Source organism: Ursus arctos, unplaced genomic scaffold, assembly GCF_023065955.2.
Source record: "Ursus arctos isolate Adak ecotype North America unplaced genomic scaffold, UrsArc2.0 scaffold_8, whole genome shotgun sequence".
NCBI lineage: Eukaryota > Metazoa > Chordata > Mammalia > Carnivora > Ursidae > Ursus > Ursus arctos.
The window spans coordinates 52,678,812-52,705,822 of record NW_026623100.1 but is presented as its reverse complement, the minus strand read 5'-3'; the positions used below and the strand labels follow the sequence as shown (position 1 = coordinate 52,705,822).

The following is a 27,011-nucleotide window of genomic DNA, read 5'->3' as shown; positions in this document are numbered from 1 at the left end:
AGATCCCCGAGACCCAAGGACCCCTGTTGGAAAAGCATTGTGTGTAACTCACTCCTTTCCAGGAAATCTAGAAGAACCAGCTCGCAAAGACTACCCGGAGAGGTTACAGGAGAGCATTTCAGGAAGGAGGCACTGGGAGGGCAACTGGGAAAACACGGATGATGGCTACAAGTCAGGACACAGAGAAGGCACCAGGCTGGGGAAGTCTGGCTCCGCGCAGGGAAATGAAAAGGGGCCAACGGGGCTGGGGGGAGGGCTGGGGCAGCTCACGGAGGCCCAACAGCCCAGTTCAGTTTATCCTCCAGCTTTTCAAGCAGGAGAATAATACTCCGAAAGAGGTGTTTAAGACCTGGGCTGGAGGTTAAAGGGAGACAATCGAGAGGGCTGCTGAGAGGTTGGTATCACAGTCCTGGCAGCCCAGGACCACCTGACAAAACAGGCAGACAGGAGGTATCTACAAGACATTTCCAGAGAAATCTAACATTTTGGAGTCTGAACCATGTGCCTCCTTCCCAAGGATTGCTATCCAAGTTAGCCTTTGGGTTGGGTAGGGGTGTGACAGGCAGAGGGAGAAGCAGGAAAACGTGGTGTGTCTGCAGCACTGAGCCTTCACGCTAGCAGACACTCTGGTCTGAGGGCGGCTGTGGCCCTGAGTGACAGCTGGAGGAAGGCTCTCTTGTGAAGGTGGCATTCAGGGCTCAGAGCTGGACACTGGCCTGAGGAGGCGGCTGGCCCTGCCAGTCTCCAGGACAGGGCGGGTGGGCAGACTACAGACCCGAGCTGGAAGTGGAAGCGATGTTTTGTGTCTTTTTCAATTCTTTGAAATGATGATTCTTCTCCCTGGGTGGCAAAAAAGGAGAAAAAAAAAAAAGCAAACAAGCAGAATTTGGTTAAGAACTCAAGAACTGCCAATTCAGAAACTCTAATCTGTCCAAAAGTGCAACCCCTTTTTTTCAGAGGCCAAAAACCTATTTCCATCAAAGATTGTATATGTCTGTGTGTCTGAGAGCTGGCGGGGGAGACAGAGTGGGTGTGAGGAGAGAGCTGAAATGCCTTTGTTCCTGTGTGTGAAGCTACCGCTCCGTGGGCTTATACGTGCGCATTGTATGTGCATTTGTGCCTGTTTCTCAGGCCCTGTGTGCACTGAACTATCAAACCATAATAGAAACACTGAAGCTTGGCAAAGATATCACAGGAATAATTATCTAATTTCAGAACATGTTATTATAATACCTCCTTGATGTGTAACAAACTTAACATGGTCGTGCTGTACCCACCAACTCTAAGTTAGAGACTCACAATGCCGAATCCTATCTCAGGGGGCTTCTCAAGACCGTAGAGCAGAGCAGGCCCCAGAGAAAGTTCTTTAAGGAATATCCACCCCCGCATCCCCCATACCCCACTCCATGGCTTCCTCCTGGATGCAGAGGTTTGGCTGGTGAGGTATGAGGAGATTGCTGGAAAAGGGGCAGAGCCTATCTTGAGTGGCAACTCTGTCCCTCCCAGAATCCCCAGTCCTCCCCAGTAGAGGAGCCCCTGGAACTGGGAAGAGAACAGCCATCTTGGGGTCACCGAGGCAGATAGGCTTTCCCTGACTCAGCAGTGGGCCGGGGGGCCTCAGGATCTGCAAGCCTCCCTCCTTCCCCAGGGGCTGGGTTGGATTGAGGCTGTGTGAGGAGAATGTTTGCTGTTTGCTGCTGCTCCCTGTTGACTTTAGCCAGTAGCTCTGTTTACAAACCCAGGTTGGTTTTCCCAGCACAGTTAATTAGAACAAAGACATCTGGTGTGAGGGCTGGGGAGGGCATCTGCTCAGAGCATTCCCCCCTCACCCAGCCCAGGGCAGCGCGGCTGAACAGGACCAGACCAAACCCACCAAACCCAAGGTTCTCAGGAGAACCGTGGCTTTTCTTATTCTGCCTTTCCCATGCTTGCTCAGTTAGACTGGGCCCCAACGCTCCAGTCTTAGGGGACCCCAAGAGTCAGGGATGGGTGCCCCTACCGCAGTGGAATAGCAGGCTGGAGATCAAAGTCCCAGTCCTCTCCTCTGCCCTTCCATGTCCAAAAGAATCAGGCAGAGATTCCTGTCCCCTCTCTCATCACGGTGACTCTGCATTCTGTAGGAATGCCAGAACTTTTCAGCTCCCTGGAGGAAAATCTTCCCTCCCTGACACCCCCTCAGAGAGGTGTCCTTCTGACACCTCCCTGACTCCTCTCCTGCCAATCTCTGACACTGCGGGGAGGAAAGAGATTAACCAATCCAGAACCAGAGGGAGGCAGGAAGGTGCCCAGGAAGGTGAGAGGTTCTGGGTGGACAGTTCCAGGGCTGTGGGGAAGTGGAGGGCTGGGATGGGGAGGGGCAGCGGCTTATCTCTCCCAGGAGGGGGGAGCTCACTGCAAACAGCTAATGCACTGGCGTGTGAAAGCCCCTCAATTAGCACTAATGATGCAATCAGGGAGGGAGGAGGAGGGACCAGAAGTTCTGGCGGAGTCAGCACCAACTTACACACAGGGTGCACACTCCCTTCGGCTGACACAGTGGCCCCTTCAAACACACCAATGCACACACTCCACAGACAGCCTGGACCACGCACGTCCGTGGGTACACATGCACTCTTTGCACAAACTACTAGTATGCATATGGTTCGCGATCCGCTGCTGACTGCGGGGACCCGGGGGAGAAGAGTTCCGATCTGGGGCTTCAGGGCCAAGGAAAATGAGAAACCAGAAAGACTTGGTGGTTGAGGTTGAATAGGGCATCTTCGATTATTCCTCTGATCCCAGAGTTCCCCACCCACGCAGACTCGCAGGTGCCGGCCTCCCTACGTCCACCTCCCCACACCACCCCCACCCCTTCGCGCCGGGATCCGGGACTGGGCGAGGAACCTCTATCCCCAGCCCGACCGGAGGGAGGCCCTGGGTCCCGGGAGGGAGCTCTGAGATCACACGGACCCCCAGCACCCCGGAGTCAGCTGCTCTTCCCCTCCGGAGCCCGTTACCCGCCGGCTTCACCCCCTTTATCTTCTCCCCCACCCCGCCCGGCCGGCTCCGTTATCCGCCTCCTAGTCCCGTTATCCGGCAGCACCGGCCCCGCTATCCGCCCTCGCGCCGGGCCCGGAGCTCCCGCGCGTCGCGGGGTCGCCGCCGCCCCCTCCCCTTCTCGCGGCGGAGCTCGGGGGCCCGCTGGCTGGGCAGGGCCAGAGCCGCCTCCGCGCCGCTTCCCAGGCCCGGACGGCCGCGGGAGGAGGTCCCGCTGTCAGTCAGCGGGGAAGGCCGGGCTGGGCGGCCGGAGGGGGCGGCGCTGAGGACTGGCTCGGGCCGGGAGCTGGGAGGCGGAGGCGGAGGGGGCGGGGGCGGGGGCGGCTCCGGGCCTTATAAGCGGCGGGGGCAGGGCGGGAGGGAGGCAAGTGTCAGGCCGATGTGCGGCCCGTGAGGGGCCGGGGTCGGGGCCGCTGGGGCCATGCGCTCGGACTGGGCAGGGGACCGGAGGGGCGCAGAGCGGAGCCGCCTCGGAGCCTGAGCCTCCCGGGGCCGGGGCCGGGGAGCCGCGCGGGGCCGGCCGGCTGGGGGGAGGGGAGCGATGCGGCGCCGGCGGGCGGCGGTAGCCGCGGGTTTCTGCGCCTCCTTCCTGCTGGGCTCCGTCCTCAACGTGCTCTTCGCACCGGGGTCGGAGCCTCCGCGGCCAGGCCAGTCCCCCGGGCCCTCGCCAGCCCCGGGCCCGGGCCGTCGCGGGGGCCGCGGGGAACTAGCCCGGCAGATCCGAGCGCGCTACGAGGAGGTGCAGCGCTATTCCCGCGGGGGCCCCGGGCCCGGGGCCGGCCGACCGGAGCGGCGGCGCCTGATGGACCTGGCTCCGGGCGGGCCGGGCCTGCAGCGTCCCCGGCCCCCGCGGGCCCGGCCCCTGCCCGACGGCGCCCCGAGCTGGCCCCCGGCTCCCGGCCCGGGCTCCCCCGGCTCGGGCCCGCGCCTGGGCTGCGCCGCGCTCCGCAACGTGTCCGGCGCACAGTACGTGGGCTCAGGCTACACCAAGGCCGTGTACCGGGTCCGCCTGCCCGGCGGCGCCGCGGTGGCGCTCAAGGCGGTGGACTTCAGCGGCCACGATCTGGGCAGCTGCGTGCGCGAGTTCGGGGCGCGGAGGGGCTGCTACCGGCTGGCGGCCCACAAGCTGCTCAAGGAGATGGTGCTGCTGGAGCGGCTGCGGCACCCCAACGTGCTGCAGGTACGACGGTGGGGGTGAGGGGGTGTGGGTGCTGGCTGGACGTGCCCAGGCCCGGTCACTCTAACTGGGAGAGAACCCTCGGTCATATAGATAAAGAAACGGAGTCCCAGTGACTGTGCCCAGGTTAACCTAGGGGCAGAACCCCGACCGTGGCCCCTTCCCACTACACTACCCTGCCCCTCACTCCTGAATGAGCGTCTCTTTACGGAGGGACTCCTGGATCTCTCAGCTTCCACCCCATATCCTCTGAAGACAGAGGCCAGGACGGAGGGTCCCAAAACTCGAGGTAGGGGTGCGAATCTGTTAGGACTTAGGACCCTGCTTCTGGCTGGAGCTCCAGTGCTGAGCACGAGGGAAATGACCCTAAGCCAAGACACAGAGGTCATCCCTGAGTCAGGAATCCAACTGCAGTGGTAGGGCCCCCTTTCTTGATGGAATCTGAACCCCACTTCTCTCAACTTCCAGTATCTTCTATGGCTTTGAAGATGGGATGGGACAGCAACGGGGTTGGGAAGGGCTAGAAAGAGACCCCGTATCAGGCTTGATTCCCAGAGAATATCCCCACCCCCTACCCCACCCAGAATCCACTGGAAGGACTGGAGGGAATTGGGTAGTAGGCCAGAAAATGCACAGCCCTTCCCAGAAGTGACCCTGCCATTCTCCAGGCTTTAAAGACAGCCCTTGGATCATTGAGGAAACCTTAGGCTCTTAGCTCAGTGCTCAGGGGACAGGCTACGGGCCTGAGGGTCTCAGTGTCACATTATCAGAGCTGATGTGGTCAGTGGCTGGAATACTGAAAAGGCCAGGTGCCCAGGTTCCTACTAAATGGCATTCTGTCTCTCCTGTTCACTGGGGGGCAGAGGGGAGAGATGAGACCCCACCTTGTCCCCTCCAGGCTAGACTAAGAGAGTGGGCCTCTCACAGCCCCAGCACTGCCCTAACACACCCACTTCCTCCTCTCCCCCAGCTCTCTGTCCTTGAGTCGGCCCTAGGATTAGACAAACTCTTCCCTTTGCACATGTCTGAGCAGACTGAGAGGGGAATCCCTGACTGGTGTTGGCCCACTGAACAGAGGGTGTGTGCAGACTCCGCAGCAAAGGAACCTTGCCCATACCTTCCACCACCTAGCCCACTCAAATTAACCTTTCTACACCCGGCAGAACGGACCAGAAATCTAGGAGTTCCTCCCTCCTTTTGTAAGGATTGAGATAGACCCCAGGCTTGGGTGGGCATTGCAGAACAAGAGAGAGAGGCCAGAGAGCAATTTATATTCCTGCTGCTCCAGGTCTCTCTAGGCTCCCCCAACCCTGGTCAGACACTTGTGACCAGGTCCTAAGCCCTGAGCTGGTGGCCGGAGGTCAGGCAGAGCCAACAGTTGTGGGTGGCTATGCCTGGCTGCACAGCTGACACTGTGCCTGGAGCTTCGGGAGTGAGCGACTGGTTACGTGGCCCTTCTAACTGGGAGGATCTTGTTCTCTTAGCTTCCCAGGGGTTCTTGGGAACTTTTTGCAACCCTGGGGTGTCTGCCAGATTCTGAGGCAGTGGAGAAGCAGGACATTTAGTGTTAGTTAATTGACTCAAGAGCCCCCCCCCCCCACCTTAGGATAGGTTTGAGGTTTTGATGTGCTCTCCTGTCTCTTAAGGAATTTCTCCCCCCTTCCCTCACCCCACCCAAGCTGCCTGACCAGCATCTAGTTAACTGCCCCCACGCATCTCACAGAATGGTCCTCCACTTTAATGTCAGGCCCCTGCCCGATTCTGAAAGCGCCCCCAAAATACATTTATATTACACAGGTAATACATATATATTACAGCTGAATAGTTTTCACCCATTCCCTTACTAGACCAAGACTGAGTCTGTCTGAGGTCTGCTGTGTGACTCTTACAGGGTCAGAGACGGGGTGGGCAGTTGCCCTAGGGCACAAGTGTTATAAGGTGGGGAGGGTCCCAGTCCTTTCCATCTGGGGAAAGGTAAAAAGCTACCATTAGCAAGAAGAAAGGGCCCCTGAGTGTGAGTTTAGGAACTGTTTGGGGGGTGATTTCCCCCATGTATCTCCTGACGGCCAGCCAGGGTCCCTCTGGCCTCTTCTGCAGGGCCAGCTCTGCTGCCACGGAAGCCCGCTGTGGGGCTTGCTCAGAGGCTGCAGTGAGGGTGTGCGGGGAACTAGAAATAATGTTCTAATACCTCTTACTCATTTAAAATTTCAAAACCATTTGACTGCTGAACCGGGGAGGAGCCAAAGAATGTTTCTTAGAGTTCTGGCTCCCCCAGGCCCCCCGAGGCCCCGTCCCCATCTCTGGCAGTCCCAAAGTTGGCTCTGTGGGTTCTAATAGGAAAGGCCCAGGTAGTATGTCCCACCGTGCACCTCCCAGCACTTTCTCTGATCTCTGGGGACTGCATGGGCGAGATCTCTCTATCCTCCTTCCGTCACCCCCCCCACACACACACCTCACGTGATAGATGCCTCTATAGCCCAGGGTCAAAGGGCAAAAGGGTCTTCCCTCCCCCCCACCTCCACATTTCCAGGATCTCAGGCTTCAGCTGGGGCCCCAGGCCTACTTGGGCCCAGATTCTGGCCCTGCTAGAGTATATTTCTTCTCCCAAACGAACAAAAGATGCGACTGAAATGCTCAGCCTCACGCTTCCTGGGGGGGTTAATGGTGTCTTTTTATTTTTTCCTGAGGGGTGTTGATTAATACCTCGTTAACAGCGCATTTAACGACCTCCGGGTGTTTAATAACCTTCAGAAGTTTCCCACAAAGGCCCAGACTCTGGGCAAGAAAATGAGAACCAGGCCCCAGGGCTGCTCCCCTTACCTTCCCCCCACCCCACTGGGGCCTGGGGCCTCCCTGGGCTGATGCGAGTGGGGGGAGCAGAGAAAGAGGGAAGAAGAGGGTGCCTGGGACTGTCCCCTGATCCCCCAGTTCGCAGCCCTAGTAATCTAATGGCGGCCCTGAGCCGTGCCTTCTCTCATGCCAGCAGGACTGGGTCAGCTGGCTCTAGGAAGGGGGGGCTGAAAGGGCACTCCTGGGACGGAAAAGGGCATGTGAGGGCCTGGAGTGGATCTGGGAGGGATGTGAATAATGGTAAGAAGGGTGACAGTATGCAGGGACATCTAGCCTGTGGGCTTGGCTCCCCTCTGTGCCGCAACCCCCCCCACCCCTGCCCCCACATTGTGCAGCTCTCCCCTCTCCCTACTGTGGCCTGGACAACTCGGCCTTTGTGTTCCTACCCCACAGTGTGCTGGCTGGTTTGAGCAGCCTCTGATCCTGGCTGATGGGCAGTGTGGTGGGAGAGGCTGGAGGAAGCAGGGCTCTCTCTCTGGATGCTGGTTTAGGTGTTAATGACAAAGTCAGGCTGTGCTTCCCAGAAGTCCCCGACTAGCTGGGCTGTACCGAGTCCACCCTCAGGTCCTATGGAGTGGGCAGGCCCTTGCGAGCATGCCCCCAAAACCCAGAAACCATCCCTCACTACTACCCCCACTGGTGGGTGTGACCACCCCCACCACCCCCATGTGTAAAGAGCACCCAAGGCTGTGCCCCTTAGATGCTTTGTTCTTACAAGTGCTTGTTACCAGTCCTGAGGGAGCTTGTTTTTCCGCCCACAAGACCAGAGCTGAGAAAAAATGAAGTTGCCAGAAAGTAGAAATGATAAGGAATAGAAGACTGGGGCGTGTGGGTGGCTTAGTCAGTTAAGCATCTGCCTTCAGCTCAGGTCACGATCCCAGGGTCCTGTGATCAAGTCCCACATCGGGCTTCCTGCTCAGGGGGGAGCCTGCTTCTCCCTCTGCCTGTGGCTCCCACTGCTTTGCGCGCTCTCGCTCTCTTTCTGACAAATAAACAAAATCTTAATAAAAAAGAAAAAAAGAAGGAATAGAGGACTGGAGCAGGGGAGGAGGTATAATACGCACTTGCTGGCTTGTTGATTAGCAAATGGTACTCTTAGAAAGAACCAGGCTGTGGAGTCCAAGTGACCTAAATTTGGATGCTAGCTCCTGCATTTAGTAGCTTGTGACATTATGCAAGTAACTTAACTTCTCTGAGTTAGTTTCCTCACCTGTAAATTGGAGATTAATAATAGTACCTCCTATGTCTGTATAAGGTTTTTGTAAGAGTCCAGTTATGCATGTAGAAAATTTAGCACTGTGCCTGGTACATGGCACGTGGTGTCCAGACCTGCCCATTTACCTGAGTGGCAGGAGGTAAGAGGCTGATGTCCTCAGCAGGAGCCCTGGCTGCAGGGACAGAGGGCAGGCTTCCCCGGGCAGTGCTGCTGTTCTCTTCTGGCCTGAGCCGAAGCAACAGCCGAGGGATGGGGGTGGGAGGTGGGTAGTGCAGAGGGCGGGGGGCCTCTGACAGCCCAGCCTTTCCCTGCCCCCACCCCGACCCTGTGACCTAATGACCTGCCCTGGGCCTCCGCCAGCTCTATGGCTACTGCTACCAGGACAGCGAGGACATCCCGGACACCCTGACCACCATCACAGAGCTGGGTGCCCCTGTGGAGATGATCCAGCTGCTGCAGACTTCCTGGGAGGACCGATTCCGGGTGAGCGGGGAGGAGGGCCCAGTGAGCAGGGAGGAGGGCTGGGCTCCTTGCTGGGATCGGTTTCCCTTAGAAGGCCAACCCTCCAGAGCAGCTTGGACTTCTCCTCAGTCAGAAAAAGGAAGGAAAGATGGAGCAAAGCTGACTCGGCTGTCAGCCAAAGGGTTAAAAAAGGAAGCAAGCCATAGAGAATCCTGACGTTTTAAAAGTGCTCCTGCTTGTCTTACACACACACACACACACACACACACACACACACACACACACTCAAAGCCTGGCTGCAAGAGGGCCAGTGTCCAAGGACTAGAAGAGACCTTCAGGTCATCTTGGCCCTCCCTCTATCTCCGTGCACTGGACTAAAACCACACTCGAGGTGCAGCTTCAGGGAGGAGACCTGGTGTCCCCAGACTTCCTTCCGTGTTGCCTATTTCCCACCGACTCCTGTTACTTTCAGGGTCAGGCCAGCCCAGGGTTCATAGAAAATCCCTGGCTTGCTCTGTCAGGCCGCTGGCCCTCAGCCCTTAATAAGCACTGGGGCCTTTAAGAGAAAAGCCAGCCCCCTCCCCCGCCCCAAAGGGGTGAGCCCTGGAGCCCCCCAGGCCCCCTCCCAGGAGAGAAGCCTGTGAGCAGCCTTGTGTCCACCCCTCAGATCTGCCTGAGCCTGGGCCGGCTCCTTCACCACCTGGCCCACTCCCCACTGGGCTCGGTCACTCTGCTGGACTTCCGCCCCCGACAGTTTGTGCTGGTGGATGGGGAGCTGAAGGTGACAGATCTGGACGACGCTCGCGTGGAGGAGACGCCGTGTGCCAGCAGCGCAGACTGCATCCTGGAGTTTCCAGCCAGGAACTTCACCTTGCCCTGCTCGGCCCAGGGCTGGTGTGAGGGCATGAATGAGAAGCGCAACCTCTACAATGCCTACAGGTGGCCTCCACCCCCCACTCAGGAAGGCCAGGGAGGGGGAGTGGGCCCGGGAGGGCATGGCGAGGGGGGAGCCAACATGGGGTCCAGGAGGCCGGCCGGGGTGGGGAGACTCTGCCTTGACCAATGGAATAGCAGGGGTGGGGAAAGTCTTCCACCCACGCAAGAAGGGAACATTCAGGCTCCTGACGATGAGGCTAAAAATAGTCAGCTCCAAGGAGAATCTGGGGTGGAGGGTGGCAGCTGGAGGCTTCTTAAAATAGTGTCAGATTCAGAGCCTAGGGCTGGTGGGACTGGCACTACCCCTTCCTCCCCTGGCCCTTCACCTCTGGAAGCTCCTCACTGGGCCCCAGCTATGGGGCTGTTCTGACAGTGATCAGCTCAGGGGATACGGTGCCACTGGGTGGTGGGGAAGTCCTGGGGGTGGATGGGGAAACAGACCTCAGATTGCCGTGTGGTGTAAAGTTAAGGTGCGGCCATAGCATGTGCCCTGATCCCTACCCTGAGTACACTCTGGGGTTATGCCTAGGTGGTAGGCCTGAGGGCTCAGGCTCCCTGGCCAGATTAGGGTTCTGTCCCAAGTTGGGGCAGAGGAAGGAGGTGTCCCCATGGCCGGACCACTGAGCCCCTGGTTTCTCTCTGCCCCAGGTTCTTCTTCACATACCTCCTGCCCCACAGCGCCCCACCCCCACTACGGCCTCTGCTGGACAGCATTGTCAACGCCACGGGTGAGCTCTCCAGGCCCTGTCTGCTCCCCAGCACCCTCCCCCAGCAGGCATGGGGACGAGAATGACCCCGGACAGCATCATTTCCCAAAGTGCCATTCTGTGGCAAACCCCCTTCCCAGTCCACTGGTCATCTGGGCCCAGGTTCCAGAGGGAGAGAGGGAAAGGCAGCAGGCTGCCGACCTCGGGCAGGAGTAGGAGCCTGGGCTCGGTCTCACAGCCACACCGCGCTCCACAGGAGAGCTCAGCTGGGGAGTGGATGAGACCCTGGCGCAGCTGGAGAGAGTGCTGCACCTGTTCCGGAGCGGGCAGTATCTGCAGAACAGCACGGCAGACAGCAGAGCCGGTGAGTGGCTCCTGCGGGGCTCCAGGGGCTGGGGCGGGGGGCAGGTGGGAGCCTGGGCTCCGTGGCTCATCTTCCTAAGACACACTGGAAGAGACCACTGATGTTTAGCCTTTCTTTGGAGGTCTTCTCTCTGGCTGAGCCAGAAGGACTATAATTCTGCCTTGACCTCAGGGCTGGGGTGGGCTGGGGGGCACCGACACCCCTTCTCTGGATGGCTCCAGACCCCACTGTGTATTGACTGTAAGACTTTGAGCAGCTTCCCTCCACCCCGAGCCTCCCTTTTCTCTCCTGTGAATTGGGTTTAATATTTCCTGCCTCACAAAATGCTTATGGGGACTCAATGCCAGGCGAAGTGTGTGCGGGCAGTTAATTGGTTCCTGTTAGCACAGCCGGAACACAGTATCTGTGTTGGCTTCTCTTTCCTTCCTCTGCCCTTCTGGGGCTAGGAGGGAAGCTAGAGGTGGCCACGGCTCCACACCCAGACCAGTCAAGACGCCCAAGGGCAGGGGGAGAATTCCAACCACTGCTGTCTCCCTCTGTGGAGGCCCTGGGGTTTATCATGGTTGGCAGGGGGGCCAGGAGTGGGCAGCCTCTGTATTCAAGGAGCTCTGGCCAGTCTTAGGGGTGGGGGAGCCCTCGTTAGCCCTGTAAATAAAGTTTAACGAGGTGAACAATGGCTGGCTCTGTCCCTGAGGACGCCGTTTATGGGGCCGTAAATCACAGCCAGTCCTGGACTTTGGTCTAGTCCCTGGTAGAAGAAGGAGGCAGGAGGGCGGGGTGGCCGGAGGCCCAGGGCTTCTGCATTATCAGGCCGGAGCTGGCGCTCCCCGGGCAGCAGGGAGGACTCAGGTGAACAGCAGCCGAGCAGCTTCCTGACTGACAACCAGCCGCGCCTCTGGGGGCCCTTTCTGTGTAATGGGGAGATTTTTCCTCCAGCCTCCTCCCCCAAACACCCAAGCTGTGGATTCCCCAAATGGTCATTTTTGTGTTTCACATTCATTTGTGTCCCTCTTAACTTCAGAAATCCCCAGCTGCCCCCTCCCTGAGGAGCTTGCCTCTTCTCTCTCCCCAAGGCCAGAAGGAAGGGGGACCCAGGGGTGCTCTAAACTCTCGCTGCTCAAAGTGTGGTCCTCAGGCCAGCAGCACCAGGAGCTGGTTAGAAATGCCCACCCCCACCCCCACGCCCCACGCTGGACCCCCTAAGTTGGGATCTGCATCTTAGCAAGAGTCCCTGGAGATTCACAGGCACGCTGAAGTTTGAGAAGCCCGGCTTCCAGTGTCGCAAATGTCCCGCCTCAGGCTCTGCGTGTGTGTTTAGCCTACGATGCGCCCGCCGTCAGGTGCTCCCCGAACCCACTGTTCACCCTTATATTTGGGAGCTGTGGGTCTCCCCAAAACCGAATCTGAGCTTTGCCTTTCCTGGGTGGTCAGCCCAGTTCCACAGTGGTAGCTCCCTCCATTTCCATTGAAGGGTGGCTGGGCTCGCTTTCAGCTTTCAGTTAGGAAAGGAGTCTTAGCCCTTTCCAGGAAGCGGCCCTGGCCCCCAGGCCTAGAAACACAGAATTGTCATTCGAGCTCCATCCCCAAACCCACAGAGTACCAGCGCCTCCCAGACAGCACCATCCCCCAGGAAGACTATCGCTGCTGGCCCTCGTACCACCACGGGAGCTGCCTCCTCTCGGTGTTCAACCTGGCAGAGGCCGTGGACGTCTGCGAGAGCCATGCCCAGTGCCAGGCCTTTGTGGTCACCAACCAGACCACCTGGACAGGTGAGCCTATGGGAAGGGAAAGGACGTCCTGAGGGAGGTGACTGGCATTCCCTGGAAGAGACTGACAGGTAGTCGTCCCCCGTCAGAAGCTAGCTTTGGTGAGAAGACGAGAAGGCCGAGATGATGAGAGACAAGTCTACGTGTCCTCTAGGCAGTCCCATCGGGGAGAGGGGCCCGGCCTCCAGGGAGAGAAACCGTCCTGTTACCTCTCACCTCTGCCTCCAGGTCGGCAGCTGGTATTTTTCAAGACAGGATGGAACCACGTGGTCCCTGATCCCAACAAGACGACATATGTGAGGGCCTCGGGCTGACCTCTCTGAGGGCTCAGCTGACAGTGGACCAGCCCTGCCCGCTGGGCTCGCCTGTGGAGGGAGGGCGTGACTTGCACTAGCAACACTGCATGTCACCTGCAAAGCCCTGCAGACGAGGCTGACATCCCAGACAGTGAGGTGACCAGGACAACGTGCAATAATGCCAAATGTTAAAATGTGAGTTTACCGGTCTAGGTATGGGACTGCTGGCCCCGGGGCCAGGAATCACGGGGGGTGGGAAGGGCTGACGGCCTCCCCAGCCCTCTGGGCGGCCAGCGAGGCTCAGGCTGGTATCCCCACTGGGGGCTCTGCCCCTTGCTGGGACAATTCTGTGGGCAGCCCCATCACTGTGTTCGTAGTGTGAGAATGTCGCCCCAGCCCCTGCCGCTGCTACTGCTGCGTGTCACGGTCTGGTGGAGGCTGCGTGGGGACAATCGGTCACGGAGTAGTGTTCTCTCAACTGAGCTCTGGACAGAAGACTTGACGGGGATGCTCTGGGATTTGGGGGATTCTGTACCTGGGGAGGCCGCCTCCGGCCACCCAACTGGGGGCCCCCACAGGCCAGCGCAGAGGCAGGGACAGGAGCACACAAGGTATGAGCCAAGACATGGGGTCAAGGAGCAGGTTGCAGTTTGAGCCAGGACCTGGGGTGGGGGTGGGGCCGGGGCCTTTCTGCCTCATTTGCTTTCAGTGAAAGCCGCAAAGCAGCCAAAACCAGCCTCTTCCCCCTCCTGGAGTTTGTATATCCAGAAGCTTTTGTACTTCTTGTTCATTAAAATGTTTATTTTTGTAAAAAAAAAAAAAGTCAATCAATTAATAAATGACGTTTCACCGCAAGGACTCTTCCCAAGCCACGAGTGTCTTGGGCTGACTTGTCCTCAGTTAACGTCTTTGGTGTTTGGTTGGGGAAGTGAGGGCAGGAGGTCATGGGGGATGACCTTTGGAGGAGTGAAATGTCCGTGGCAAACACTGAAGTTGGCAAAATGTGTTTTCAGGCCCTCCTCCCACAGCACCCACCTGCCTCCATGACCCTCCACATCCGTGTCCGGAGAAAGATAGGAGGGACTTCTTCCCCTAGGGACGTTCACCCTTTAACACAACACCAGCTTCTTATATACAGAGCTTCGCCCCAAACAACTGGTGTCCCAACAGTGGGATGTCAGCCACATTGGGGGGGAGGGGAGAGCTGTAGTCAGGTCAGCTGTGTCCTGTATGGGGTGGGGCTGGTCATCACCACCACTGCCCACCACAAGCTAATGGGCAATTTGTTTTCCTGAGCCTTTCTCTGAGCATGAAATATATGGAAAGTGGAGAGAAAGGAAGGCCCATAGAAAGACCAGCCCCCTCTACCTGGGCCTTAGGAGGGAGGGTCCAGCAAGAGAAGACCCAAGAATGTGGAAGCCCAGAGGGACAATGAGGACCTAAGGGTTCAAGATCCATCTTGTGGTGGTTGTTAAGTTCTCATGTCCAAGATATCCCTGTGGTTCTAAGGGACTGAGGAGGCAATCTTAGTTCTGGAATCCTAATCATGGATGCTGCTCAGACCCTCAGGGTCGCATCTCACCACCACCACGCCTGGCCCACACGTGCCACCTCTCGCCTTTAGCTACCTGGACTTGGTGATTATGGGGAGGGTGAGAACCACCACAGCAGCCCACACCATGACTCAATGAAGTCAGATTCCAGCCGTGCTCACCCTCCTCGGGCTCCAGCCTTCCACGGAGCACCTCTGCTTTCTTCACCTCCACACGCCTTTCCTCACGTGCTACAACACAGGTAGCCCACCCCATGCTGTCCGGTGTTAGATTTCCACTGCCCTCTGTTATTCTCCAGCTGCCGACCAGCACATGGGGTTCGAGGACAGGAAGACCCCCATCACTACCCTGAGACCGAGGAGGTGTCATGGGACTGGGGCAGGGAAGTCTGCAGGGTCTGTTCAGCCCAGAGGGAAACAAAGACCCTGATTCCAGTCAGCAGACAGGCCCATAGGGCCCAGGAAGTGTGTGTCTCAGCGAGGAAAGAGCAGGCTGAAGATGAACCCAGAACTGCCTTCTAGGATCTTGACGTTTCTAGAAGTGGCCTAAGGAGAGGGGCAGACTCTGGCCTCAGCAAGGTACAATTATCATTCCAATTTTATGGACCTGAAAACTGAAGCCTAGATGACAGCTGCTAAGGGATTTAGTAAGCATTCAAATCCCACCCTAACTTCCAAGCCTGTCCCAGAGGGGAGAATTGCAGCAAGAGCAATCTAAGTGAGACTTAGGGAGCGCTTGCTTACTTGGAGTGGGTGACAAACTAAAACGGAGGTCCGGGGCGCCTGGGTGGCTCAGTCGGTTAAGCATCTGCCTGCAGCTCAGGTCATGATCCTAGTGTCCTGGGATCGAGCCCTGCATCAGGCTCCCTGAGCCTGCTTCTCCCTCTCCCTCTGCTTGCCGCTCCCCCTGCTTGTGCTCTCTTTCTCTCTCTGTCAAATAAATAAATAAAATATTAATTAATTAATTAAAAGGGAGCTCCAGAGCACATTAAACTTTTTTAGAAAGACTCAGGAACAGGCAGTTGAGGGGATGGTCGATTGCTTCTTCTTCAGCGAGTGAGCCTTGCCTCAGCACCTCGATGTCTGGGGGCAAAAGTGGCCAGTCTCAGTCTTGCAGAGTAGCGAGAAGGGCATTCACAACTGGGAATGGAGAGGTGACAGAGTGCCCTGAAAGGAAGGGGACAGTGAGCAAAAAGCCAGAGGCAAAATCATCCCTCCCCCCAGATGGCTGTTTACCATGTAGCCACCTGTCTCCCTGGAAAACGTTCAGTTCCTGGGTACATCTCGTCCCCTTCCTGCGGAAGCCAGAACCACACCCCCTTTCCCTAAAGTCTATGTTCTTTCCGCTCCGCTGCGCAGCCAGTGATACCCGGGGCCTCGTGGATGGGAGAAAGACGTTCACCCCACTGAAGCTTCAGGTGACAGTCCCAGAGGAGGGAAGCCAGAGGTGGGTCCTTTCCAGGGCTGGGGAAGTAGGAAGCAGCATGGGAGGGGTCACATTGCCACTGGTCCCCCCAAGAGGCTTTGGTGGAATTTTGGCCAGTCCTGCGTTTTGCTCTCTGTGTCATCTGGGCTGTGACGACTCCCCAAGCCTCCATCTCCTCATCTGCAAATTTCAGATAAATAATATCTGCTTCACAGGAGTGTTACAGGGACCGAATGAAATTATGTAAGTAAAAGTCTTGGCCAGTGTCAGCATACAGTTTAGGAAATACTGATTCATCTGTCATTGCTATGAGTGAGCTGAGCCTCCAAGTTCACCTGTGACCTGGTCTGGAAGACCAGGCCCCACCTCCAGCACCCCCGACAGGGAGCTCTCCGGGTCAGTGCCCTGGGAGTTGAGTGTGTGGCAGACAGGAGGAAGAGGATTAACATGAAAGCAGAAAATGGGATTAGGAGGCCTCAGGATAATGTGCCCACCCGCCCGCCATCCATGACAACAGCTTCTTGCTTTCACTCTCTGGCTTCTGGAGCCCAAAGCATGTAAAGCTTGGTTGCCCCCTGCTCCCAGGGGCAGAGCCAGCAAAAGACTTGGTAGACCCGGAACACGAGACTACTCAGTCAGCTAGGAAGAGGGCCAGGCTGCCTTTATGTGCACTTTCTCATTTAATCCCCATGGCAGCTCTGAAACGGGGAATGGTCTAGAAGGTGAAGAGCCAGGATGTTAGCCTCTGAGATCCTGTGTTCCTTCCCCTGTCCCCACTGTCACACGTGGGAGCACAGAGTCCCCCGGAACCCAGATCAGGGATGTCTCAGACCTGCACTTCCCTTGGGAAGGATTCCTAGACCCACACCTGCCTTTGATAGAAAGCCCAAAAGGCAATTTAAGGAGTCCAGATCTGCCTCTCTAGCTCACCCCGTAAGGGTGAGGATGTCCCCACAGAGCTCGACCTTTTTTAAGGACACACGCCTTCGATGTCTATCCTGCAGGACTTTTATGTCCCCTGGTAACTTTCTTGTGAATCCAGGCCAACACTACACCATCAGGTGGAGAAAGTGCTACTAAGCCCCAGCTATGGGAATGATTTCTTAAAATTTCTTAAAATTACCTCTCAACTTCTAGAGGATCCCCAATGCCCATGTCCAGGGAGTTCATTCTCTCACCCCACTCCATAAATCAGAACAAGGCCCATCTCAGCCTCCTTTTTGAGGACTGTAATCCCTTGTCCTCCTACCCCTTCCTATATGGTCCTTCACCCTCCATCACTCACCTACCCTCTGCTGGCCTCCTACCGGCTCCAGGGTGTTCTCCTGGGGTATAGTGATAAGACCTCCCCCGTCTATCATTCAGGGTCCCAATAGGAATAGGAGAGCACACTGAACATAAGACAGATTTATAAATGTGTAGGTACAGGGGAACCCCAAGGGATAGAGCTGTAACTTGGGGCCAGTAGCAGTAGAACTATTACCAACCCCTCCCAAGGGAAGGAAGTATACTCTGTTACCAGAACCCAGAGAACCTGGAAGGAGTCAAGTGACCAAAGGACACAGCCAGGCAGGGGACCTCACAAGGAGGCAGCCAGATGAATAGGTACGTTCGTGTTACTCTCCTCTCTGCCCCTCCGCCCCATCCCCATCTCCTGTGGAGCTCTCCACTGGTCAAACCCACCTGAAGCCAGAGGGACCTTGACGTGAGGTCTGTAATTGTCAGGGAGTCCTGTACAACAGGAATTCTCATGAGGGCTGTGACAAATCCTGGCTCTTGGGACGTGAAAAAAATCTTAGATATCCCAGTGGCTGGTGGCCCTCCAAAGGTCCATAGCATATGAAAAGATACACAGTATATGGATGCGATTAAAATTTCATGGGGGTGGTACAATTAGCATAAAAGTATCCACAAGAGTACTTGCCACGGGAGGGGGCAGTAATGAAAAATAGGTTAACCAGCACTGGATTATAGAGACCCAAAGCTCTTTCTTGCGCTGTCACTGAGAGCTTCAAATCTGTCACCCTCAAAAGTACAATTTATACTCTTCTCTAAACTGATGTATATATCAATATACATCTATATGTATTCTCTGTGCAATGTATAATAAAAACAAAGTGCAATTTGAATTATTTTTCTCCTAATGCTTTCCTCCACCTACCCTTGCCCATGCTGCCATCAGACCGCTCACAAGTCGCCAGCGTCTCCCTGCAGCTTCCGGCTTTCGGTCGTCATTTCTCCACAGGGAAGAGCTCCGCGTCATTGGCGATCCAGGCAATTTCAACGTACAGCTCCCTCCTCTCTCGAGGGCTCAAGCCACAAAATATTTAAGTGCTAATCATTGCAATGAATACCGAATTATCAGACATGCCCCTGCCTTTCAGGCCCTCACAATGTCACTAGAGATGTCACAAAAACGTCACTAGGTCTGTCACAACCTCTACGAGGTAATAGATGAGCTGTGACGATAGGGCAAGGAAGCTGATTTGCACAGGTGCGTTGGGAAGGCAGAACACCTGACGGTCCCATCTCAAATCGCTAAGGGCCAGTTAACCTGGTTAACCAGGACCCTCAGGAGCATCAATTCCCGAACCAGAAGTCCTACCGTTAACAGTTTTCCATCCAGAGAAAGGCTTATCTATTCTTACTCCATATTTCTTATCTCTAAGCCAGTTCGCTATGGCCACCAGACATTCCCCCCATTCCCATGGTGACTCAACAGGCTTTGGTGTGGAGTCTGTCAGAAGCTTCTTAAAAGTGTAAATAGAGTGTGTCTACTCTTTTGCCCTTATCCGTACACTTATTTGGCCCTTCAAAGAGCTCTAGTAGATTAGGGAGGCACGATTTCCCCTCACCAAAGACAGGCTGCCTTTCCACAGGAGGCGGGGTTTGCTCAAGTGCCCCATAATCCTGCTCTGAGAGGTGCTGCGGACTGGCTTGGCGTGGAAACAAAACTTGTGGGCCATTTCCCAGAAGCCCCTCTGGCACCCTTAGGTTCTTGAGCACAGAGGTCAGTCATCAGAAAAGGCTCTCCTTTCGTCCTGTCCTTCCATGAGGTCGATCTTCTTACTTATCTGGGGAAAGACGTGTAGGCAAAATGAAAATAAAATACAGTGTGCTTGCTTCCCGTGACTCGGAGATTTGAGGCACTCGTAGGCATCTGAACTCATACAGAAGATAGTGGTAAGGTTATCTGTATCGCATTTCATTTTATGACATATCACCTTGTGTACACCCCTCTTTAGGTTGTTTATAGGATATAGAATACCTTTAAATGCTCTGGTCCTGTTTAGCAATTTTTTTTCTCCCAACAATAAAAAATTTTAAAGGCAGCCATTGTTCTAAGAAATGACTATTGTACTTAAGGCACAAAGATGCTTTAATGGGGAAAGACAGTTTGTCTTGTATCTTGGCCTCCTGTATCTTTTTGAACCAGGCTTTGATGCTCTGTGGAGCTTTCTGACTCCATCGTCGAGCTATGCAGCATTTTGCAGTTATTAAGAGCAAATGAGTTTCTTCTTTAAACACAGACCTCCGCTTAGCACATTTAGTACTATTTGACTTGGGTCTCAAGATAGCGCTGTTCCCGGAATGGACTTCACGTGCTGAAATTTTTTTTTTAATTACCCACAATCCTATCATAGATGCTGAAATGAGGTTTTTTTTCCCTACAGCCTCTCCAGCGATTTGCTGAGATGAAGAGACTTATACAGGGTACTTGTGGGTTAGGAATTTCCAGGTTAACTCTTTAATATGCAAGTTGCTATATGTATAACCCATTCATGCTACTTCTGCAACTATATTCTGAACAAATACTTCAAAATACAAAAAGATCCAAATGCATGTGGATGTTCCTTGAAACATTATTTAGAATAACGAACAATGCGGATTAGAAAGCGATGGGATAAAATATGTAAATTACCGTTTTCAATGAAAAAAGCAGGAGGCACATCCCCCCTCCCCCCGCACCCCCGTATGCAACTATGTACAAACGCGTGTGAAACAAAGACTGGAAGGAACGCACACGACAAAAAATTTTGCAAGGATGACAAAGCAATCAGCATTTTTTTTTAATTTCCAATTTTTCTTGCATGCTGTGATGTTTGCTTAATAAAAAAATGATTTTAATTAGATAATTGTTTCAAGGGACTAAAGGAATAGCTCAATCTTTTCACCTAATGTAGGACCAAAGATCTCTCTCCCATTTTGTTATATAACCTGCATTTAAATTGGACTTTTGGAAAGTCAGGCCCACTAACTCGCTGATCCATAAAACGTCCTTGATGGCTTAATACTAGAGTTGAAATCACAAATGACTGTAGAAGCCAGCAGGGAGGGAAGGGAGTTGTGCTGCCTAATGTCATCTGGAGAGCTTAGGCCTGAGGGCATAGGTATTTCAAGGGAATATGAGGGGTTTTTTTTCTTTTTTTGGTTTTTTTGGTTTGGGGTGTGCGTGTGTGTGAGTGATTCTCCTGATTTCCGTGTTTTGGCCTCTAATTCAAATTTAACAATGAAGACATTTATGGGCCAACTAGTACATGTCTACAAGCTGGACTCAGCCAGCTGGCAGCCAGTTTGTGACCTCTAGCATAAAAGCCATTTCTGAAGTTACAGCCAACTGCCTGATCTCCGAGCACTCAGGCACCCCAACCCTCGCCGTGTTCTCCCGACCACTCTTCTTCATTTGTTTTAATTTCCAATTTTTTCTTGCCCAGTGAGCCCTACACCACTTCTGGCTGTTTGATGAGGGTGATGAAGGATAGCAGTCCTCAGACCTAGGAAGCCTTGTGAATCTGTCCCTCGTTGGAAGCCTTTCTCTTGCCAGACGGTGAAAGCTGGTGACATTTGTAATATTAATTTGTTTTCCCATCTGTCACTTACACTTCGTGTGCTGGGAGGAGTGGATTTGACACCATTCAAATATGGCCAGTTTCATCCCTGAGCCCCTTCAGAGCTGTCAGATGCTGCCAGCCGGGCCCGGGCTATTTCCAGCTTGTCGATCAGACTTAAGGAGTATATCCGTGTGTCTTCCAACACCTGTTACCAGCTTCATAGGGTTGACCCCAAGACGTAGCCCCCTCTTCCGCTCTATCTCCACTCCCTTTATCTCCCCCATCCCCATCTCTGGTAGCTCCTCTGGCACCACGACTGACTCCTACCTGCTTCCACATCGGCATCAGCTCTTGGTCTCCCATGAAGGGGCCCAAGCAAGCTCCACTTCTGGAAAACGGCCCTTTTCCTACAGTGACCACACTGGTTTGCCACATTATTTGCCCACTCTTCCCAGTTCCTTGGATAGTTGACCCCAAACGTGCAGCAAGGGGCAGCTGACACTTCAGGACTGACCATTTTTCCCAGTGCCTACAATACCATGGACCATCTGGCCCCACAAGGTCAATGGATGTCCTGAAGAGCTGCCCCAGGAGCCACGGCAAACTGCGCCAGCTGGACCTTCTAGGAGCTTGTGCGTTGATCAACTAACTAACCACCCATCAAGAAACAAATGAATTGAGGCTCCGCAAGTAGCCGGCTTTGGCTTTTACATAGTGAACCACCCCTTCCTTCCCTATTCTGGACCTATTACAGTTACGAACGCCTCCTATTAGGTCTTGGTTTATTTTGAGCATGGCAGATGCTGCCAGATGTTTACTTTCAACGTGAGGAGACTTACACTGTTCTTGTGGTTGAGGGGAAAGAAGGGGGAGCTCAGGGCTGTGGGCAAAGCTGGCAAGCCCCTCCATGGCCCAGCCACCGGGGGCTCCTTCCCTCTTCCCTCCAGATGTGGACCAACCCCCACCCCCGTTTTTGCCAAGTCAGCAGATCCAGACTATTCCAAGCATGGAGGACCCCGCAGGTTCCAGAGCCCAGGCAGCCGCACACATGGCCCACCATGTGGGGTGCACCTGTGTAACTCGGATCGTGCCTGGGCTCCACCAGCCCTCGAGGCACCCTTAGAGTGGGATTCCCGAAACAGCTCCCTCTTTGTCAAAACCAAAAGGCAGAATTTCCTTTTGAATGATTTGGACTATCTGAAAATCACACTTTGGGCAGTTGAGACGATGGCAGGACCCCAAGACTAACCGCAACACCCCACAAAGCCTGATCCATTTTGCAGCTACAACCCTGTTGCTGGATCCCATCAAAGCTTGTGGGGTCCAGTAGGACAGAGGGGATCTTGTGTTTCTAAGGGGAGCCGAAGCTGGTGGCAGAAGCCAGTGCAAATGCAGGTTCTTCCCACAGGGGGCCAAAGTCTTCCAAAGACATGGCAGACAATTACTTACAATCCATACCCTTTGCAGGAAAGTTCCTGATCCTGTGTCACCTTCTGCCACCTTCATCTGGACAAGGAGGGATGGTCTATCCATCTGTCCATCCTCCTCCCTTCTGCTTTCTTGGGCCTTAATAACCTAAAGGCTAAAAATGTCTTCTCTTATTTTTTTCTTCCTGGTGCCTAGAAAGCAGGACCAAAAAGCAGAAGTGCCTAATCCCATCTTCATAAATTATGCCCCGGGAGACCTTAACATGGATTCCTTCATATCGTGCCTCATTGGTTTCTTCATCTGTGACAAGGGGACATTATTAATACTTATTTCACAGGGTAGTTGAGAGGGATACATAAAGTTGGTAAATCACTGTGCCTGTCACTTCATAAGTCCTCAGTAAACATGAGCTGTCATCATCAGTATTGTCTTGTACTTCTGGGTGCCACAGCTGACCCTCTCCAAGAGGTCCTGAGGGAGGATGCCCATCTCCCTGGGGGTAAGGCGTCCGGGCCCATGCAGGCTACTGCAGAGTGTATGCGGCCAGATGTGGCTTAGTACACGCAGCAGCTGAGGCAGGCTGGGAGGGCCGGGACCGGACGGGACCACCCATCGGGCTGGGGAAGGTGCTGGCAGGACAGCCTCAGCTGCAGCTGCTGGGCAGCCGTCCAGAGTGACAGGCAGAATGCAGTGTGCAAGGGTGTGGAAACAGACAGCAGGTGGCAGCTCGGCAACAGTCGACAGTGGGGGAGGCGAGCGGCAGATCCTCCAGCATTTGGTCACAGGGTGTCCTTACCAGCAGATGGGCCGCAGCAATGGGCAAGTCCGGAGGGGTATTCTGCAATCTAAGCAGGCATGCAGCATCAGGAAGGTCCCTCAGCAGATCCCAGCACCCAGCAGAGGCTGGATCTAGTGGGAGGAGGCCAGAGAGAATAAAGCAGGGCCTCAGACACATTATCAAGACGAGGCTGTCGGCCCAGAAAAAGAAGGGAGACGGGACATTGCCAGAGGTCAGCCTCCAGCCTTCAGAAGGGAAGAAGGCCTGCGTGGAGAAGGTCCTACCATGGTCCATCCTGACCCGTGACCCCTGGGCCCAGGCCAGGCTACTCAGCACAGCAGTTAGGGCGGGCCTGAGATTGTGCTCTCCCCATGATGAGGATGCAGGTGAGAGAAGCTGAAGGTCATCATGGGGTAACTTCTCCCTCTCTCTTTCTCTGTCCAGCTACTGCACTGGTTTTCCTGATTCTTGCCCCTTTGCATGTTGTTTTTCTCCCCCAGATCCTATTTGCTAATAAGGAAGAACCAAAATAGATAGGGTCAGGCTTTTTTAAATGAAAAGCCCAGCCCATCAGGGACCAATAGCTCCCCTGACTGTCACCTGGCAAGTGACTGGCCACAGGCTTCTGCCATGTACCCAGTGCAGGGAGCTGCAGTGGTAAACACAGCCGGGGGGAGCTGGACCCCAGGTAAGGAAGGAAGGAGAAGGTCCCCACAGCCCCTGCCTTGGGTTCGGCTCCCATGGGTCTCTTTCTTAGGCCCAGCTAACAACTGCTTCATAAACTCTGTTCTGGACCCATGTCTTCCCAGTGACCCTGAAGACTTTGTCTTGGAGACGAAGTGACCTTGGGAGCCATGCTCAAGGTTCATCTCTGCTGGACCCCCGTCCCTGCAAATATGGAAACCTAATCCATATTCATCCATGCAGGCCAGTCGGCCTCACGCTGTGCATCTGTGTTAGTCCCTAAGCTGCACTTTTATACTGTTTCTCAACCCACACACATACTCTTAGTCACTAGCTTCCAAAGAGTAAAGGAACAAGCCATGAAAGTGGACACCACATCAGAGGACCTCATAAGGGCAGAAAGCAGTCCCCAGAGCACACCTCACTGCCCCCCGCCCAGCCTCTCTGCACATCAGCCATACTATCCATTTCCCTGCCATGGCTGGGCCTCTTCCTCTTTAGCAAGGTGGTCCAAGGAGTGCTAGTGACCTGGACTTGGCAGGAGCAGGCCAACTGCCTTCTCAGTTTGCTCTCAGGCTTAGAATGTGGTTAGTGGTGTGCATAACATTTGAATCCACCTGGAGCTACGCTTTGTAGACTCTATCCGGAGCCAGGGTCACAGGACCCTTCCTCACCTCCAGGGATTCTGGATACTTACAGGCAGATGATCAGCGAAAGCAGTCAGAGGAAACGTAATCGATACCAAGTGATGAAGAGCTAAGAAGCCGTGCAGGAATGATGAGACAATCCAGACAGGAGCAAGGCAGGAAGCCACTTTCGCCCAAGGGCCAGAGGGAGAAAGGAAAGTGAGAAAGTCTGTCCAGTGGGAAGTGCAGCCACAGAGAGAGAGGGGTCATCTGATATGAGCTGGAGCCATGAAAAGATCTAGATTCTGCCAAAGTCACCAAAGAAAGCAAAGAGAAAGAAATGCCCCACCTTTCCCCCTCCTCCCTTCTTCTCATCTCCTGCCAGGATACCCCCGGCCCATTGAGTGAACTTCCCTGGAAGCCCGAAGGCAAAGAGACTGGGAACTGGAGATCCTGCAGAGCAGCCCGCCAATGTCGAGGGCAAATAGGCAACTGACCAGCACCAGCTAAGAACAGGAACCGAGCAGGCCTTGGATGGGCCAGCTGCAAGTGTCTCTATTTTAGGGAAATATTAGAACCAGCTTCCCAAGGAGCAGCACCCTCTTTAGACCTCCCAGCCCCACAAACTTAGAAATGGTCATCGGCCTCTGACGCCCTGTTACGTGTACGCGCAGAAAGTTATCTAGCAAGTTCATCACGGCAGGAAGATACCCCTGAAGGAAGCTGCGCAGTGTTTGTAAGGAGATGGTGCCGTCCGGCTCTGTGCCCTAATTAGGGGCTGGGCTGGGTCCAGGCACTACGGGATCCTTAGAGCCATTCCTACCCTGGAAAAAAAAGGCATGCCCTGCACCTTGCTGAAGAGTGAGGCATCTGGCTGAGGACTAAGAGGGAGGCATGTCCAAGGCACCAGAGAACTCACTATGCTCCCTAGAGGAGACCAAAGAGCCCCCTCTTCCCTTCCCTCCGTCTCCTCCGCTAAACCCTGACCACCTTTGGCTCAACTTCCTTCAGGCATCTTCCAGTGACTCACTCTAGATCTTCAGCTTGAGCTGGGCATTAGGTTCATGTACCTCTGCGTCTCCCTTTCCCTCTTACCTCCCCCACCCCCCGCCCAGGAGCCAGTCCTCAGATGGAAAGCCCCTCCCCCACAAGGCCTTCAGCACAAGGGTCCTAGAACTAAGGGTAAGGGAGGAGGCGGGGTGGGGAGAGTAAGAGGACATTTCTAAAACTCCTGGAAGAGAAGGAAGGCTTTACCCAACATGGGTTGAGAGTCTGAATATGAGCCCAAGACAACAAGCAAAATAAGAGGCTCCTCCCCGAGCTCATCTTGGCCCTCCTTTAGCAATCACAGCCTAACTTCTGCTTAGACATTGTCACTTACTAGCTCCAGTGTTTCCCATAAGTCTTGTATCCTCACCTAGTCTGCACGTTCTCACAGGCAGGAGTCCCATCTGCAGAGCACAGAGCCCAGCACACGCCCACCACTCCCCACATTGCACAAATAATTCACAATGGGTCCTACGCTGGACGAGCTACCTAATTTGCAAGGCCTGTTGCAAAAGGCAAGGAGGAGCTCCTTGTTAACCATTATTAAAAATTACAAGATGATGACAACAGAACATGGAACCAAGCACAGGGCTCTTCTAAGTGGTCCTATGTGGTGTGAGCGGTAGCTTGTCTCCAAAGACCCCACCATCAATTTCTTACTTCCCTGTGCCTGCATGTCACTCCCACATTAAGAGGTGGAGTCTAATTCCCTTCCCTTGAACCTGGACTTGCCCAATAGAACACATTGGAAATGACATTCTTGGATCTTCATGACCAAGTCATAAGAAACCTTATAAATTGTGCCAGGGCCTCTTAAACACTCACTTTTAGGACACTCCCTCCCTCTTCAGAACCCAGCCAACATGCTGTGAGAAACCCAAGTCACATGGAGAAGCCACGTGTCAGTCAACGGCCCCTGGCTGAGTCCCAGGTGGACAGCCAGTGTCAAGTGCCAGGCACACGAGCGAACTACCTGGATCGCCTAGTCCCACTGAACCTGCATAGAACTGCAGCCTCAGAGACGTCCAACCGAAACCAGATGAGAAACCCCGAGTGAGAACCACCCAACCGAGCCCAGTCACTTCACAAAAATATGAAAAATTATCATAAATTGTGGCTTTTAAAGCTAAGTTTTGTGGTAGTTTGTCACGCAATGATAAATAACTGGGACACGCTCCAAGGAAGGGGGTTCATTTGGAATACGATGTGCACGGCCCGGGTCGTGTGCCACAGGAGCACGGACTGAGCACACAGTAGGAGCTCAAGAAAGGCTGCCCGCCATTCATGACCACCGGTGTGTTGACACCAGGCATGGGAACCCCCCAGCCCAGGATGTGCCCTTCCACCGGCGGATGTCCTGTGTCGTGACGTATTTGCCATCTGGTTTCAACCTGATGTCTCCCTGGCCGAGGAGGGCTAGGATTCTGCTGTCTCCAGAGATTCATGACCACTTCCTCCCACCCCGTTCCTACCCTTCCTATCTCAGGAAATGAAAAGCAATTTTTCCCCAGGGCCTGTTTACCCATAGCAACATAACAGGATTTCCAAAACCCATCTCACAGCCAGTTCCAATATCTGTCTTCACTGTAATAATAATACAGACGTTGCACCTGCCCCCAGATTCCATTTTCTGCTCTTGTGTTTGTTCATTTGTTTCTCCAGGATCTACAACCATCTGATTGCATTTCATGCTTCAGATGAAAAGTCGTGAAGATGGAAGATTATCAGACTTTGTGATTTTCCTCAGCCGTCCTCTCTGTTCAGCAGCTTCTCGCAACCCTTATTCTCTCTCTCCACACCCTCTGCCTCCCGGGAGTTCCTGTTAGTT

At 54.5% G+C, this 27,011-nt stretch overlaps 1 protein-coding gene and 1 long non-coding RNA gene across 2 annotated transcripts; one reads left to right on the top strand and one right to left on the bottom strand.

The window, feature by feature from the left end:
• Positions 1 to 3,412: 3,412 nt before the first annotated feature.
• Positions 3,413 to 13,665, top strand: PKDCC (protein kinase domain containing, cytoplasmic). Its single transcript, XM_026479627.4, has 7 exons — positions 3,413 to 4,216; positions 8,640 to 8,762; positions 9,409 to 9,680; positions 10,326 to 10,405; positions 10,641 to 10,748; positions 12,344 to 12,517; positions 12,743 to 13,665. Exons 1-7 carry the CDS (start codon positions 3,578 to 3,580, stop codon positions 12,826 to 12,828), a joined length of 1,482 nt encoding a protein of 493 aa, XP_026335412.2. The 5' UTR covers positions 3,413 to 3,577; the 3' UTR covers positions 12,829 to 13,665.
• Positions 13,583 to 22,956, bottom strand: LOC113241781 (uncharacterized). The gene is made up of 3 exons (XR_006411751.3): positions 22,845 to 22,956; positions 17,950 to 18,862; positions 13,583 to 15,529 (listed from the first exon to the last, which is right to left on the bottom strand). It is a non-coding gene; the product is annotated as an uncharacterized LOC113241781 (long non-coding RNA).
• Positions 22,957 to 27,011: the final 4,055 nt, after the last annotated feature.